General features: G+C 34.3%; 1 protein-coding gene across 5 annotated transcripts in view; it reads right to left on the bottom strand.

Moving 5' to 3' along the window:
* Positions 1-17,982, bottom strand: part of CLCN3 (chloride voltage-gated channel 3) — a 100,885-nt gene that overhangs the window by 39,823 nt on the left and 43,080 nt on the right. For all 5 annotated transcript variants that reach the window (XM_059374139.1, XM_059374113.1, XM_059374121.1 and 2 more), the window contains one exon: positions 4,638-4,795. In XM_059374139.1, coding sequence (XP_059230122.1) covers positions 4,638-4,795 — 158 coding nt within the window. The remainder of the gene's footprint in view (positions 1-4,637; positions 4,796-17,982) is intronic.

Here is a 17,982-nt window from a genome sequence, read left to right on the forward strand (position 1 = left end):
CTCAGGTCATGATCCCAGCGTCCTGGGATCGAGTCCCACATCGGGCTCCTTGCCCCACAGGGAGCCTGCTTCTCCTTCTGACTCTGCCTTCCACTCTGTCTGCCTGTGCTCTCTCTCGCTTGCTCTCTCTCTGACAAATAAATAAATAAAATCTTAAAAAAATAAATAAATAAAATAAAATAAAATAAATAAATTAAATAAAAAACAGCAATAAGAACACCAATATATAGAATTTCCCAGGTTTTGGGACGCCTGGGTGGCTCAGTTGGTTAAGCAGCTGCCTTCGGCTCAGGTCATGATCCCAGCATCCTCGGATAGAGTCTCCCACATCAGGCTCCTTGCTCGGCGGAGAGCCTGCTTCTCCCTCTGCCTCTGCCTGCCATTCTGTCTGCCTGTGCTCACTCTCTCTCCCTCTCTCTGACAAATAAATAAAATCTTAAAAAAAAAAAAAAAAAGAATTCCCCAGGTTTAAAAAAAAAATTTTTTATGCATAGATCAAAGTACAGAAAATGGTATTTGACCTATCTAGAAAAAGACCTTTAATAAGACCAGCTAAAACACTGACTACTTCATATTATTTTAAATGTTTCAAGACCTATGGACTACCTTCAAAATCAAAGAGAAAAAGTATATCATGGTATCTTTTAGTTTTAATTTGCTTTAGAATTTTATGAACATGATGTCTTACAGACACTTTCATACTACCTCACTTTGAAACACATTTAAACTCCAACCAGAGTATGTTAATGAGTTGTAAATGTATACAGTTCTCACTGCAACTGATTTATCTAACACTCATACAAGATGCAGGAGTGACAGTGCACCTGCAATAGGCATATGGGATTAAAACACTGGTTCTTACAATGTGGTCACATACACTCTGAGGGTCCCTAAGACCTTCTCAAACAGGTCTTCAAGATAAAAACTATTTGCATTGTAATATTAAAACACGATGTGCCTATTTCACTGTGTTTACATTTTCACTGATAATGCAAAAGCAAACGCAAAACGGCTTCTCCCAAGCACAAATCAAGGCAGCAGCATCCAAACATACTGGTATAGTCATCCTACTCTTCACTGCCACGTATCTCAGTAAAAAAACAAAGTAAGTAAACGCCAGTTTCACTTACGAATGACTTTGATGTAGTAGTAAAAGTTATTATGCCTCAGTCATTGAGTCTTGTTTATATTAGGTGCGATGACTTAGGTATATATAAAGCCTTTTGATGCATACTTTAGTGTGAGGTTATGCCTTGAGGAAAAGTATTTATGTGATTTACAAAATAAAGCTGACACCTGCACACGATATGCCATTTTTACTTGAAAGAAAGAGACACCAAACTATGGTTTTTCAGACTTGGGAATCTTACAGGCATCCTCCAAAAAACAAACCAAAGAAGTCTATCATTTCAAGTGAAATAAATATGTATTTATTTCTAGTGACAGAATTTGAGCTTTGAAGTAAAAACAATTTTGGAAAACTTGTATCTATCACTGTAAGGATGACAGATTCCCAATACTTAAAGACTTTTATAAAGAGATCAGTGTTGATATTAACAAATGCTGTTTTTTTAATATCATCTAATGAAAAGTGTCAATAGCTGAAAGAACTGCATAAAACTGAATATTTTCCAAATGATTACTGCATGATGTTACAAAATTATTCATTAGAGTTGAAGGTGAAATGATTTTACTGTAACAAAAGATAAAAAGTTCATTGGTAGAGTTTCAGATTACCCACTGGCAACTAATCTTTAAGAAACTACCACCTCGGGACGCCTGGGTGGCTCAGTTGGTTAAGCGGCTGCCTTCGGCTCAGGTCATGATCCCAGCGTCCTGGGATCGAGTCCCACATCGGGCTCCTTGCTTGGCAGGGAGCCTGCTTCTCCCTCTGCCTCTAGCCTGCCACTCTGTCTGCCTGTGCTTGCGCTCTGTATCTCTCTCTCTAACAAATAAATAAAAAAAATCTTAAAAAAAAAAAAAGAAACTACCACCTGTCAGTTTGGTATAGAATCAAAGAATATCTACAATGATATAAAAAGGTTATTAAAATATTCCTAGATTTGGGACGCCTGGGTGGCTCAGTGGGTTAAGCCTCTGCCTTCGGCTCAGGTCATGATCCCAGGGTCCTGGGATCGAGTCCCACATAGGGCTCCTTGCTCGGCAGGGAGCCTGCTTCTCCCTCTGCCTCTGCCTGCCTCTGTCTGCCTGTGCTCGCTCGCTCTCTCTCCCTCTGTCTGACAATTTAAAAAAATCTAAAAAAAAAAAAAAAAATTCCTAGATTTTCCAACTACCCATCTATATGAGGTTGGATTTTCTTCATATATTTCAACCCAAATAACATACCTCAACACACTGAAGGCAGAAGCAGATATTAAAATCTAGCAGTCTTTCATTAAACCAACAATAATGAGATTTTTAAAAATGTAACATATATCACTGCAATGATGACAGATTCCTTATTTATAAGGATCCTTATAAGAATGACACTTTTCATTATACAATATTAAAAAAAATCATACTTGTTAGTATCAATCCTGATCGCTTTAGAAAAGTCTTTAAGTACTGGGAATCAGTCACTAAATATTTTTTTTATTTTGGGAAACACAGTTATTTTTCATAAAAATACGTTTTCTTTTGCTTTTATAAAACTATGTTTTGATATTAATGTGTAATGGGGTTTTGTTACTTTTAAATAAATCAATGTTTTTTAATTTCTCAGCTTCTGTATCTAATATGGTAAATATCAATTAATATAACCACATAAACTAAATTCCCTAGGCATCCTCAATAACTGTTTAGAGTTTTGAGTTTAATAGTGTTCCTGATGAATGGATAAAAAGAATACAGTATATATATGCAATGGAATACTACTCAACCATCAAAAAAAAATGAAATTTTGTCATTTGCAACAACATGGATGGAAATAGAGGGTATTATGCTAAGCAAAATAAATCACAGAAAAACAGTTATAATATGATTTCACTCATATATGGAATTTAAGAAACAAAACAGAGTAGCAAAGAGGATGGGAGGGAAAAATAAAACAAGATGTAATCAGAGAGGGAGACAAACCATAAGAGACTCTTAACCATAGGAAACTAACAGGGTTGCTGAAGGGGAGGAGGGTCGGGGTATCAGGTAACAGGGTGATGGGCATTAAAAAGGGCACGTGATGTAATGAGCACTGTGTACATACAACTGATGAATCACTGAACTCTACCTCTGAAACTTATAATCACTATGTCAATTAACTGAATTTAAATTAAAAAAATAAATCTAAAACATAAGTATTCTCAGATGATAAAATAAAACAAAAATGTGTTCTAAGATAAAAAACTTGGAAAACTTTGAAAATCACCACTGGATTGTATCTTCAAAAAGGTAAATACTGACTGATGAATCTCAGGGGTTATAAACAAAATAATCTAATTCTAATTTATGTATCTAATGTATACATGTATACATTAACATGAAAGGTTTTAACTAATTTTACAAGCAGTTATTTTCATTTATAAGTAAATTTCAGACCTCAAAGTTATAACAAGTCTTTTGGAATTTGGAATTTTATTTTTCAAAGAGAGTTTTTTTCTTTTAATTTATTTTTGGATTACATCAGTAAGTCACAACTCACAAGTGGCACTTTTAAGCCATTCTTCTTTTAACGTTTTTTATTTAATGGATAAAATACAGATAAACCTTTAAATTTTTTATTTTTTTTAATTTAGCAGAAATTTATCTATTTCTTTTTTTGATGTTACAAATGGAATAGCTGATTTCTGAAGAAATTTTAGCTCAACTCTTTTTATCCCAAGATATATCTGAAATATACATTTGCTATAAAAACCACTGGAAATATATTACAATGTAAGTAATTCTTATTTTTAAATTAGTGATTCATTACAAAACTTGAATATGCCCTTTACAGGACTCAATCTGAGAAATCCCAGCATTTAAAACTGAGAAAGGAGGGTGCCTGGGTGGTTGAGTCAATTAAGCATCTGCCTTCAGTTCAGCTCATGATCCTAGGGTCCTGGGACTGAGTTCGCATCAGGTTCCCTGCTCATTGGTGAGCCTGCTTCTCCCTCTCCCTTCCCACCCCTGCTCATGTTCTCTCTCTCTCTCTCTCTCAAAACTAAATTTAAAAAAACAAACAAACAAAAAAAACCACTTTAAAAACAGATAAATAAAACTGAGAAAGGATATAAAAGAAAACAGTAAAATCCCACGAAGCTATCTCTCCAATATGCTTCTTCTTTTGTAATAATGGGAATTACATAACAACTTTCCTCCTTTACTGTAGCTGCTGTGCTGCTCAAAGACAAAAATCGTGCTGACTCTATACCTCAATCTTCCTCCCCAACTCACATGCTGTGTTTTCCTGGACCTTCCTTTTTTGAACTAGTTTACTTTTTTTATTTTAAGCTACCTCAAGTCCTTTCCAGAGGTATAAACAAACTTTTTTAAAAAATTACATAGAGAGAGGAAAAAAAAATGTATTACTCATAAAATGTAGAAATTTACTTAAATGTACTTTAATGCATGATATATATTTTGGTAGCCTGAGATCACTGGCAAAAATCTATTATTAAATTATCTGGTTATACACTACACTATAAATTACTGAAAACACTTACCCGTCTATGCCTTTCTCTGTCTTTACATTTCTCTCGCACCCAGTCAATAGTATGGAAATCATCATATGTACCAACACCTGGAATTGGTTCATCCAAAAGATCCAGCAAGTGTGTAGAACTGTTAATGCTGCCTCCATTTGTCATTGTATAATGAGTTCCTACAAAGCAAAAAAAGAACAGTATGTTTTATGAGAGACAATGGTGAACTATGTAACCTTCTTAATAGTTTACTAGTAATTCATAAAGAAATAGTATCACTTGAAATGTAGTAAAACAGAGGAAGGAAAACATCAAGAAAAGTCATCCAAAACTTTGAAATAAGGCTAAAGACCACAGCATGTCCTTACAAATGTATACTACAGTATCAAAAATAAGCCTGCCTAGTAGTCATCTTTTGCTCTGAGGCAGAAGACTTTGATTTATTATTTTCTATGGATTAGGACATTGACTCTGTAAAGTTAGATAATAACTTAGAGAAGACTGATAAATTGAAAATTATTGTTTTCATCCAGCAAAAATGTAATTCAATTTCATTTAGTAGAAAAGATAATACTTAAGAGTTCTAGTATTAGGGTTTTTGTTTTTGCCCTGTAAGAAAATTTCTCACCGATACTTCATCAACTCACACATTCTCTTCTAAGTCATCTTTGTCATCAAGCTAGTTTCCTTACTAGTAGTAAATAAATCTTTGACACATGTTCACTATATACTTTTAAGAGACTTAATACCAGGAAGGACACAAAAAAGACTTAAATTTTAAAAGCTCAACCCAACACAAATGGCTCTTAAATTTAAAAAGTTCAATCCAACACAAAAAAAGAGAAATACAAATCAAACCTACAATATCATTTTCCTCTATCAGACTGGTAAAGATTAAACAGGTGACTACGCACTGAGTTAGCAAAGTTATGGGGAAAGAACGCTTGCCACAAAATTATTAGTTTAAGTATAAACTGGTATAACCCCTCTGGAAAGTCAAAGCTACCAAAATTTAAATACACAGATGCTCTCAAACCCAGCAAAGTCCACTTCCAAAAAAAATTTTTTTGCAGTTACACTTGCATTATTCCCTAAGTTATACACAGTGTGGTAAAACATCTCACTGTGTGCTCTAGAAGGAAAACAAAAACAAATTAATGCCAAAGTGCTCATAATCCAAAAGAAGGGTCAAAAAAGAGCCAGAAGTAAATACTTTGGAGGCCACATAGTCACAACAACACAACTCTGCCACAGTAGCACAAAAGAAATCACAGATAATATATAAGTGGGTATGGCTGTGTTTCAGTAATACTTTACAAAACAGGTGAAGAGCAGCATTTGGCCCAACCACTGATCTAAAGTCTCTACAGCACAAACTAAACTCAACTGAAGACATTTATTAGGAATTTTGTACTTAATGGCACTCTTCTAGATAGTATAAGAGATACAAAGGTAATAAAAACATTGTCCCTGACTCAATATAATACTGAATATTATAAACAAACTTAATGTCTATTTACTTCTACCAGGTAGAACAGGGTTCTCCCTTCCCTTCCTATCTGATATATTTGCCTTGGAAATATTTGCCTTGGAAAGTATAAAACTACTGAAAGAAGAATAGTATATTGATCTCAGTGTTCTGGCAGATGTACTCCAGGAATGAATAATGTATCATTCTTGGCTGAGGGTTTAAAAGCTCAATCCCTGCAACAGCCCATGTTGATTTACATAAAACAACCTTATGCGTTTTTACACTAGCTCTTTCTTCCTCTATCCTGATTTTATTCAGCAATTTCCACTCGGTAAAAGCTGGCTGAAAGGCCACAAATTTTCTTAAGGAAAAAACTACTGGAGAATGAACATAATGAGTATTTATAATGTCTGGACAAATTTGAGAATCTCGGACTCTGCTTTCTATACAATAATAAAATTGGTAATTTAAAACATGTTTTTGGAAGGACGTATCAAAAGCTTCAATGGTCTTCTGATACGATGACATCACTTCTGGCCAAAAATGCATAAACTGAATCTTAAAAGGAAAAACAAACACTAGTTGAGGAAAATTCTATAAAATAAATGGCTTACATTCTTCAAAAAATGTCAGTCATGAAAGACAAAGAATGACTGAGGAACTGTTCTAGATTAAAGGAGAAATGACATGACAACTAAACGTAACTTGCTTCTGGATTATTAGAATGTGGACAAGGAAAAAAAGGGGGTTTTTTTTGTTTACATTAAAGCACAGAGAAAAGTAACTGGAAAATTTGTGAACAGTCTCTAAATCAGATAATGGCACATATCAATATCAATCTTCTGATTTTGAAAACTGTACTGTGGCTATTTATTAGGGAATATTCATTCATAAGGAAATACACACTTAAGTATTTACACACACAAACACATTATGTGATGTATTATACATACACACATACACACACAAAACAGTATGTGTTACATAGCAAATAGCGCATAGAACAGTGAGAAAAAGAGTAAGAGAAAATAAACAAATGTGGTAAAATGTTAACATTTCAGAAATCTGGGTGAAAGGTATAAAGGATTCTTTTCACTATTTTTCAACATCTCTAAGACTGAAATTTTAAAAAAATGTTTTTTAAAAGTCTACTATGATATATTTTGAAAACTTCCAACTCCCCCCACCCCATGTTGCCTTTATTTGGGTAGAGTTAAAGAAACATGGACTGCTGATCTTAATTGCTCTTCTATTCAAAATATAAAAAGCAAAATTTCTATACCACTTAACATATATCCACACAATACATCAGCAGCCCCACAATAAGAATTGTCAAGTTGTTGCACCACAAAGATGATAAACAAATGAAGCATATATTACTCCAAGACATAAAGCAGAAGTAAAAAAGTAGATACTCATTTTCATGAGGTAACAAAAGATAGAGCAATACAATTAACAATATTTACATTAACTATGGGTCTTGTCTTTAATGATTTTCTAAAAGTTACTCAGCAGAAACTACTCTGACATCTAACTTACAAAACAATGAAGCAATTCAAAATATCTGAAAACCAGAAATTAAGGATTCAAACTTTTTAAACCAGAGGACCCTATGTACCAATATTTTGTGCTTTGGGGCTTTTAGGTTTTGTCCCTTACAACTTCTGGGACTGCTACAGGACATGTTAGCATGGGATTTAGCCAGAACAGCTTTTGTCCCCAACAGACTGTTTGTAGGTCGGTCTGTCCCTTTATCCCTATTTGCTTCTACATACAGAGCAATGGTGTTTAAAAAAAGCATATTCTAGGGCCCCTGGGTGGCTCAGTGGGTTAAAGCCTCCACCAGGGTCCTGGGATCAAGCCCCACATCAGGCTCTCTGCTCAGCGGGGAGCCTGCTTCCTCTTCTCTCTCTCTGCCTGCTTCTCCACCTACTTGTGATCTCTGTCAAATAAATAAATAAAATCTTTAAAAAAAAATCCACAAATCAATGTTTTGTACATTAACAAAATGGATAAAAATCACACGAGCATCTCAATAGACGCAACAGATGCAGAAAAAGCATTTGACAAAATCCAACATTTGTTAATGATAAAAGCTCTCAACAGAGTGGGTACAGAGGGAACATACTACAATATAATGAAGACTAGATAGGACAAAACTACAGCTAACATTATACTTAATGGTAAAAAGCCAAAAGCTTTTCCACTAAGATCAGAGACAAGAGCACTCTCACTATTTTTATTCAACAAGTACTGGAAGACCAAAGGCATTCAGATCAGTAAGGAAGATGTAAAACTGTTGTTATTTGTAGGTGATATAATACCATATACAGAAACCCCTAAAGACACCATCAAGAAACTATTAGAATAAATGAATTCAGTAAAGTTGCAGGATAAATAATCAATACAGAGAAATCTGTTGCATTTCTATACACTAATAAAAAACTAGCAGAAAAAAATTAAGAAAGCAATCCTATTCACAATGGCATCTAAAAAACAAACAAACAAACACACACCTAAGAATAAATTTAACCAAGGAAGTGAAACACCGGTATTCTGAAAACCAAAAGATGCTGAAGAAAGAAACTGAAGATAACACAAATATATGGAAAGATATACCATGCTCATGGATTGGAAGACTTAATACTGTCAAATTGTCCATACTATCCAAAGCAATCTACACTTTCAAAAGCAATCCCTACTAAAAATAACAATAATATTTTTCACAGAAGTAGAACAAATAATCCTAAAGTTTGCATGGAACCACAAAAGACCACAGACAGTCAAAGCCATCTTAAGAAAAAAACAAAGCTGGAGGTATCATAATCCCAGATTTTAAATGTTCTACAAAGGTATAGTAATTAAAATAGTAACATACTGGCACAAAAAAATGACACAGAGATCGATGGAATAGAATAGAGAGCCCAAAAACAAACCCACACTTATATGATCAAATAATCTACAACAAAGGAGGCAAGAAAACCTGATGGGGAAAGAACAGTCTCCCAACAAACGATGTTGGGGAAACTGGAAAGCTACATGCAAAACAATGAAACTGGACCTCTTTCATACATCATACACAAAAATAAACTCAAAATGGATTAAGGATCTAAATGTGAGACCAGGAACCATAACGCTCTTAAAACAAGAAAAAAGAAACAAACACAAAAACCCATAGGCAGTGAACTCTTGGACATCAGCCTTAGCAATATTTTCTGAGATCTGCCTCCACAAACAAGAGAAATGAAACAAAAAGTGAACAACAAGAACTACAGCAAACTGAAAAGCTTTTGCACTATGAAGGAAACCACCAACAAAATGAAAAGGCAACTTACTGAATGGGAGAAGATATTTGCAAATGGTATATCTCATAAGGCATTAATATCCAAATTATATAAAGAACACCCCCCAAAAAATCCAATTAAAACACAGGCAGAGATTTAAAAAAAAATGAAATCTTGCCATTTGCAACGACATGGATGGAACTAGAGGGTATTATGCTGAGCAAAATAAATCAGTCAGAGAAAGACAATTATCAAATGATGTCCCTGATATGAGAAGTTGAGAAGCAATGTGGGGGGTTTGGGGAGTAGGAAAGGAATAAATGAAACAAGATGGGATCAGGAGGGAGACAAACCATAAGAGACCCTTAATCTCACAAAACAAACTGAGGGTTGCCGAGGGGAGGGGGAGTAGGGAGAGGGTGGTTGGGTTATGGACACTGGGGAAGGTATGTGCTATGATGAGTGCTGTGAAGTGTGTAAACTTGGTGAATCACAGACCTGGACCCCTGGGGCTAATAATACACTATATGTTAATAAAAAATAAAATTAAAAAACCACAGGCAGAGGACCTAAATCAACATTTTTCCAAAGAAGACATCCAGATGGCCAACAGACACATGAAAGGAAACTCAATATCACTCATCATCAGGGAAACACAAATCAAAACCATAGTGAGGTATAACCTCATACCTGTCAGATGACTAGTATCAAGGAGATAAAATTTAGTAACAAATGTGGTGAAGATGTGGAAAAAAGGGAACCTTCATGCACTGTTGGAATGCAACTGGTAGAGCCACTATGGAAAACATTATGAAGGATCCTCAAAAACAGAAAAACTATATGACCCAATAATTTCAATTCTGGGTATTTACCTAAAGAAAATGAAAATACTAATCAGAAAAAATAAATGCACCTTTATGTTTACTGCAGCATTACATATAACAGCTAAGATATGGAAGTAACCTAAGTGTCCATAGATAGGTGAATGGATAAAGGAATTTTAGTATCTATACATAATGGAATATTATTCATCTATTATGAAAAAGAATGAGATATTATCATCTCCAACAACATGGATGGACCTAGAAGGTATTACACTATCCGAAATAAGGAAAGGAAAGAAAAGGAGAAAGGAAAAAGGAAAGAAATGGAAAGGAAGAAAGAAGGAGGGAAAGAAAAGAAAAGAGAAAAGAAAAAGAAATAACATATGATTTCACTTATATGTAGAATCTAAATCCCAAAGCAAACAAAAAACTGAAACAGACTCAAAATATACAAAACTGGTCACTGCCAAAGGAGAAGGGGGTGGGGGGTGGATAAAATAGTGAAGGAATTAAGAGAAACAAACCACCATTTATAAAATAAGTCATGGAGAACGAAAATACAACATAGGGAATAGAGTCAATACTATTGTAATAATAACAAATAAGATATTGTACAGGATGAGTATAACTTTTCATATATGCGCTTTTCTGTATGATCTTTTATTCCATATTGTCTTTTGACTGTGTATTTGAAAACTTAAAAAGAAATTCTACCAAAGAATTAATATCATACTCGATGTCATACTCAGTGACATTTATAGAAAACTTAATTTAGCAATATTAGAAAAATTAATTAATAAAATCTATTATTATAAAAGGAGTGCTATATAAAATTCAAGATCAGCTGGCTATTTTAAAAAATTCAAACTTTTATTTCAGTATGTTTGACATTTCATATATTTCTTTTATAGTTTGTTCTGCCAAACATGGAAATCTGAATATGAAGAAGGAGAAAAGGAAAAACTTTCTATCCTAAACTGGGTAGGGAACATTCATTTTTGAAAGAATCATAGAAGTGCCTACATACCCCACATCTGGAGTAATTTTAAAGGTATAATGTGTCCTAACAATTACAATATTTTAAAAATATTCCTAATGTATCATTTCTTTGTATATAGCTCACTGCAACCTAGATTCATCTGAAGTTTAACTTACATATATTAAAATGAGATAAATACAAATTATTTATGTGTGTTAATAAAATGCAGTACAAGTTATCCAGCTTCACCTCGCAACTTCATCTTATGCATGAATGAAGCATGTATCTTGTAGGTAATGCCACAAGCACAAATTTAAATACATACATACAGGAGTATGTGCATAAACTAGATCTCTCTCTTTCCTAAAATAATACTTCAGGGGTTGGTTAATTAAAAAATTATTATACGAATTTCCTAAAGCTGATATCTGAAAGGGAAATCTATAAGACAAAGAGGTTTATGGGATGAAATAAAGGTGGTCAGGCCATACTTCCCTGAGTATGCCTTTCTTTGTCCTCAGTAAATGCTGTCCTTATAGTTGTACTCTATTAACACAAAATGACATGAGTTAGCTTGGCTTTCCCATTTCTCAAGGCGCATACAGCTTGCATTTACTTATCTGTAAAGAGAGCGGTAGAGGTGTACCAGAATACCTTTTGAAAATACTGATCAAGGTTCCTTACCCAACACTACTTCCTTGTCCTCTCCACACATTTTTCTTCTACCAGTTATTGAGGCAATTATTGCCGAAGGAAAAGAAATACACAACAGAGCACAGAAAACAAGAGTCATTACTTTGGCTTCTGAGTTTCAAATTTAGGCTTTTAAAATCAATAGAAAGGCAAAATTTTAAAAGCCATATCTTTGAGTTTAAGAGATAGGTTTCCAGGTTTCAAAGGCTTTAAGTAAGAAAAGGTTTGAGTTTCTGCAGTAAGACATGGATTGAAAAAAGAACAGATGAAGAACCAATCCTTACATGACTACATGAGGTTTGCTGGGGAGGCAAGGAGAGGAACTGAGTAAACAGAAGTTATAATAGTTAAACTGGCAACTGGCTTCAGTCTTTAACATTTTCCTATAACAAAAAAATATAGATGATATACTAGCCACACTTATTTACAAGCTCTTCATTACCGTGCATACTTTCTAAAAACTATCTCATATCATTAAGTGCATATGCACATCATTTTCAATGTACTTCAGATTAACTGCTGTGACATACTGTAAGTTAAACCTCCAGGTTAGTTTGCTTTACAAACAGTATATGCAATGAACATATGTTAATTAGTTAATTAGTCACTCTCTTTCCCAATTTTTAAATTTTTAACTTTTTTCTTGTTCTTAACATTTTTTCTCAAACGTGCCCAGATATTGAGTATCAATAACCAGATATATCTCCAAGCTTAAAATAACCACATTAACCAGGAGCTGTCCTCAGATTAGGATTTTTCTTTGTATAATGGTCCCTTATTGTTTCTACCCACCTAGAAACCCCTTCCTTTTCTTTCTGTAACAGAACCCAATTTTTTTAGGAACTCTCTATCCCTTATTTCATACAGTCTTGGTGAGAGCATCAATCAAGGTGTCCTCCCCTCCCCAGCTAAGAAAAAGGCACATGATCCAAGGCAGACTGATAAAACTATCTCTTGGAAATGTAAGTCTTGAGCACTGTGATACAAAGACACTGGGGGTCTATTAATTTCAATGACTTCACTTCCAAAGGATAGGACAGCTGCTGCTACTTGGATTATAAGAAAGTACAATCAATCTAAGGTACTAGTCCCCCTCCACCCCCAAATTAATTAATTAATTAATTAAAGTAACAGTTTCTGAATTTAAGAAAAAAATTGAAAAACGTTTCTGGAGGTCTGACTACCAGATGCCAATGAATACCCTTCTACTACGTAATGGCTGGAGGAATGATAGGGAGACTAGAAAAAAGACTGCCTTCTTTGCAGAGTGACCTAGTAGAGAAATTCCATTACCTTAATGCCCTTGGAGCAAAGTCATATTCCAGCTCTGCCACCTATTAGCTATGTAACTATACCCTGCACAAGTTACTTACTAACCTCTTGGTGGTGACTGGGTTTTTTCACCCACTTTTAGAGTACGATGTGTAAACTGGAAATAAATCATGTAAAATATCTAATACTAAGTCTGATAAACAGGAAATCAACAAACACGAGTTACTGTTTCTACTCAAATATTCTGGTATTCAAAACTTTACCAGGCTGCATTATATTATTCATATGGCATTATTTTTAACCCAGAAGACTGACAAAATGACAAAGAAGGGGGAGGAAAATGTCTTACAAATTTGAACAATGAGCTATTCTACAATTGTATACTAATCTAAAATCCTATAGATTTTTCAGTAAATAATTTAACTAATTACGGCCAGCTTGTATGGACATAGAAACACGTTTCTAAAATCTATGGTCAATAACCAATCTTTCTATGAAATGGATATTTTGCAATTCAAATATTATCAACAATATTTCCATAGTTCAAGTATCACCAACACTAAAACAGCTCAGTAGGCAGGAAAAATTATCCAATCAATGAGCTGTTAACTGAGTTGCAGTTTTCTTGCAAAAATAAAACTATTTTTTAAAATTTTTTTGAAGATTTTATTTCTCCTGTATATTTATTCTTTTTTATTTTTATTTTTTGAAGATTTCATTTCTTCTGCACAAGCAGGGAAAGAAGCAGGAAGAGGGAGAGGGAGAAATAAACTCCCAGCTGAGCAGGAAGCCCAATGCAGGACTTGATCCCAGGACTCTGGGATCATGACCTAAACCTAAAACAGCTGAGCCACCAAGGTGTCCCGCAAAAATAAATTTATTGATAAGAGAACTTTGTCTTGTTTATTTTTTCCCCAGATGCAAAACTTTTTATCTCTTCTACCACCCACATTCCCTAACAACTACTAACCTACTTTCTGCCTATATGGATTTGCCTATTTGCCATTTTATATAAATGGAATCATAGTTTTATGTATTGGGGTTCTTTTATTTACCATAATGTTTTCAAGGTTCATGCATGTTGCAGCATGTATCAGTACTTTATTACTTGTTATGAGTGAATATTATACTTATGAATATTCTGCATTTTATTTATCCATTCATCCACTGATGGACATTTAGATTGTTTCCTCCTTTTTGGCTATTACGAAAAATGCTTCTATAAAGTTATGTACAAAAAATTCATACATACCTATGTAAACAAAAATTCACTTACTGGTATGAGTAATCTAAACAAACAAAAAAAACAAGTTGGTCTTTTCAATAAATAATGCTGGTACAACTGGCTATCCACATGCAAAAGAAAAAAGCTAGACCTGTACCTCATACTACCATAAAATTAACTCAAAATGGATCATAGATATAAACTTAAGGGCTAACTAAAACTATAAAACTCTTAAAACAGAGTAAATGCTTATGACCTTGGGTTAGGCAGTGGTTTTGCAAAAATAACACCAAAGCACAAGTGACAAAAGAGGTAACAGATAACACTAGACTACATCAGAATTTTTAAAAAATCTTTCATACCTAGAAGCCAGACACAGTTATCTGGTATCTAACAACAATAAAACAATATCTACACTGTTCTTGGCACTTGGCCCACCGGATATTGTTCTTGGCACTTTACATATATTAGCTTATTTAATTTTCACAACAAACCCATGAAATAAGAATTACTCCATTTCATAAATCAGAAAAACAAAACACAGAGAGTTAAGTATAACAGAGATTCACATTCAAGCAATTTCATTCCAAAGGCATTTCTTAGCACTACGGAATACTGACTAAAAAGTAATTTCATAGTTAGTTTGTCTGCCTGTATATACTTATATGATATGTGGACACTCTTCTCCCCTAGTAAGTTAAGAACTCTTAAGAAGAGTCTTCTCCCAAACACTTGTGCACGTGCACTTAGCTTTTAGACGATTAATGCAATCCTACCCTTCACCGTTATCATCCTTCTTTGCCTTTGGTTCCAGAGCACTTGTCCTATATTATTTAAAATGCTACACTGAAAAACTGTTTCAACAATAGTCATGGGCACTGCTTTGTTACCAGCACTCATGTCCCTGTGTTTTAACAGGGGTCTAATGAAAATAACACACCCCACTCTCGTTGTCAGGTCATTCCGTGGGCCATAAGAAGCCTACCTTATCCCAGGGAGAGCTAACTGCCCCTCCAGGTGTATACTTAGAAACTGTTTTTCAAACTTTTGTGATTGTGGCCCATAGCAAGAAACATTTCTCAATGACATGAGAAAAGTATACAGATATGTACCTAAGTAAAACCAATGCTTAGGATACTTATTTTGGCAAATAAGTCATATTTTACTATGTCCTTTCTCTTTTTTTGATACTAGTCACAACCCAGTTGATTTCATGACCAACATGTTAAAATCTGCAACTTAACAAACACTGAACTAAAAAATAGACATTAATAAAATGATCTGCTTTTCCACAGAAAACTCTATATTTATTAAATATTTGTTAAACTGAACTGAAAAAAAAAGTACCTGCTATACCTTAAACTAAGTTTTTTAGTGAATTTCATAGTCACATGTGTTCAGTAGCCTAAGTCTTTTCTCCAAGGGGAACAGCCAAATAATAGGCTGGGATGAAAAAGTACATATACATTTATTCACTAAGACTAGAACTTATTATGTCTAGTGTCCATCTCAAAAGATGGGGGAGATGTGATCCCTGGCATTTAAAGTCATAATGCAGGGGTGCCTGGGTGGCTCAGTCATTAAGTGTCTGCCTTCGGCTCAGGTCATGATCCCAGGGTCCTGGGATTGAGCCCCCCATCAAGCCCGGCATCGAGCCCCACATCAGGCTCCCTGCTCAGCGGGAAGCCTGTTTCTCCCTCTCCCACTCCTTCTGCTTTTATTCCCTCTCTCGTGTGTCTCTCTCTGTCAAATAAATAAAAAAAAATCTTTAAAAAAAAGTCATAATGCAGACTACTGTCCTATCATTCACACAATATATACACTTTTTTTTAATTATGAAGAAAGACAGGCAGAAATCCAAAATTTTACATATTCTGAGTACCCAGTTTCTTCCGTATATTAAGAACAGGAAGTCTAGTCCCCGTTGTGTTTTTTTTTTTCTTGCCTCTGTGACCTTAGTGATAAGAAATGGTCATCCTCTTGAGGGAGGAGAAAGTAAATGTAAGTTGATAGTGGAAGTTCCAGAATGTTAGCAGACTCCCAAATGAAAGATTAAAAAGGTTAACGGCAAGTACAGTGCTAAGTGCATAGTAGGTTGTCAATCAAATGTCCACTGGATAAATGAATAAAGTATATGCTCTTGAAACTTGTTCTGCCACCCACACTCATATTTAACTAGGACTTAAGTTGTAAAGTCTTGGTCATTAAAACCAAATTCCGAAGAAGTTCACCAAAGATACACACCAGTCAGTAGAAATGCTGAGTCCATTACTCAATTCACTGTTTTCTTCTCTGTTCCATTGCCACCCCAAACTAAAAAGCCTACATCCTAAGGCAGAGATGATAAAGTGGGTAGTAAGACACCTGTATAATTGGAAACAAATTCCATGTTCATTTATTATCGCTGAATGTAAGATAATCTGTGTATTACATGAATAAAAGACATAAAATTGGCTTTCTTAAGTGGCAAGGGAAATAAAGGATAGAAACAAAATCTTTTTTATTTAATTAAGGTTGTAATGGACTCCAAAAAATTACAAATTAAACATATGTTTATTTAAAAACAAAACCAAACTTTAAAATATAACTTAAGCCACCAGTCTCCTGTGGCTTTGTGTAGACACAAAGCAGAGACCTTAATGCCAGAAAAATAGCCAAAATTACAAAATTACTCTGCATGGCAGGAGATCTGCTCACATTTTGAAATCTTGATACACAAAGCATTTCTGACTTAACAAGCAGTGAGATATAAAATTAATCATAGTAAAATGTCAGTTATTTTTAGAAAATAGAGCTAGAGATAGTAATGTAATATGAACCAGATTTTATTGAAGGTTTTAAATCCAGATACCATGAGCAAAATAAATTTAAATACAGGCTTTGTTTTTACACTATTGTTTTAGACTACAAAAAGTTTCTGACATCAAATAAAGAATATTTGTTCTTTTAATTTTACAGATACTTAGATGAATAAATTTATAAGAAGAGAATTAATTTTCTAGTTGGCTAAAAGAGGTAATGGAAGTACAGTAAGGACCTGGATCCTAAAATCATTTTACAAAGAGCCTAGAGAATGACCCTTTGGCAGTAAAAATATCACCTAACACCTGGATTTCCAAAATAATGTGCCAGAAAATGCTAACTAATGATATTTTGGAGGAAATAAAAATGAAAAACTCACCTATTATAATAGTAACAAAAAAGCTTTACTCAAATACATTTCTGAGCTAATGAATATCACGAAATGACTTCAGGGAGAAAATTAAGACTCCAAACATTTATTTCAATAGGAAGTCCCCACGTTTTGTGCTTTAAGACCATCATCTGTCTGGCATTCAATCTCCTCTAGAATCCAGCACTTTTCTGCCTACCTATACTGCCTCCCTTAACTGACCTGCTGATAAAAACTAATCAGGAAACAACATAACTACGAATTTACTCCCATCAGAGCATTTATTCATTCTATCCTTTCTACCAGGAATGTCCTATCAAATTCCCTTGTGTACTTAAGCACTTGGGACTACTATGATAGATCGCACTTGTCAAAAGAAGACTGATATCTTCCTCCCCTAAAATCCCACAGACCATGCACTCTATACCATTCCCCAGAAATTGATT

Source organism: Mustela nigripes, chromosome 1, assembly GCF_022355385.1.
Source record: "Mustela nigripes isolate SB6536 chromosome 1, MUSNIG.SB6536, whole genome shotgun sequence".
NCBI lineage: Eukaryota > Metazoa > Chordata > Mammalia > Carnivora > Mustelidae > Mustela > Mustela nigripes.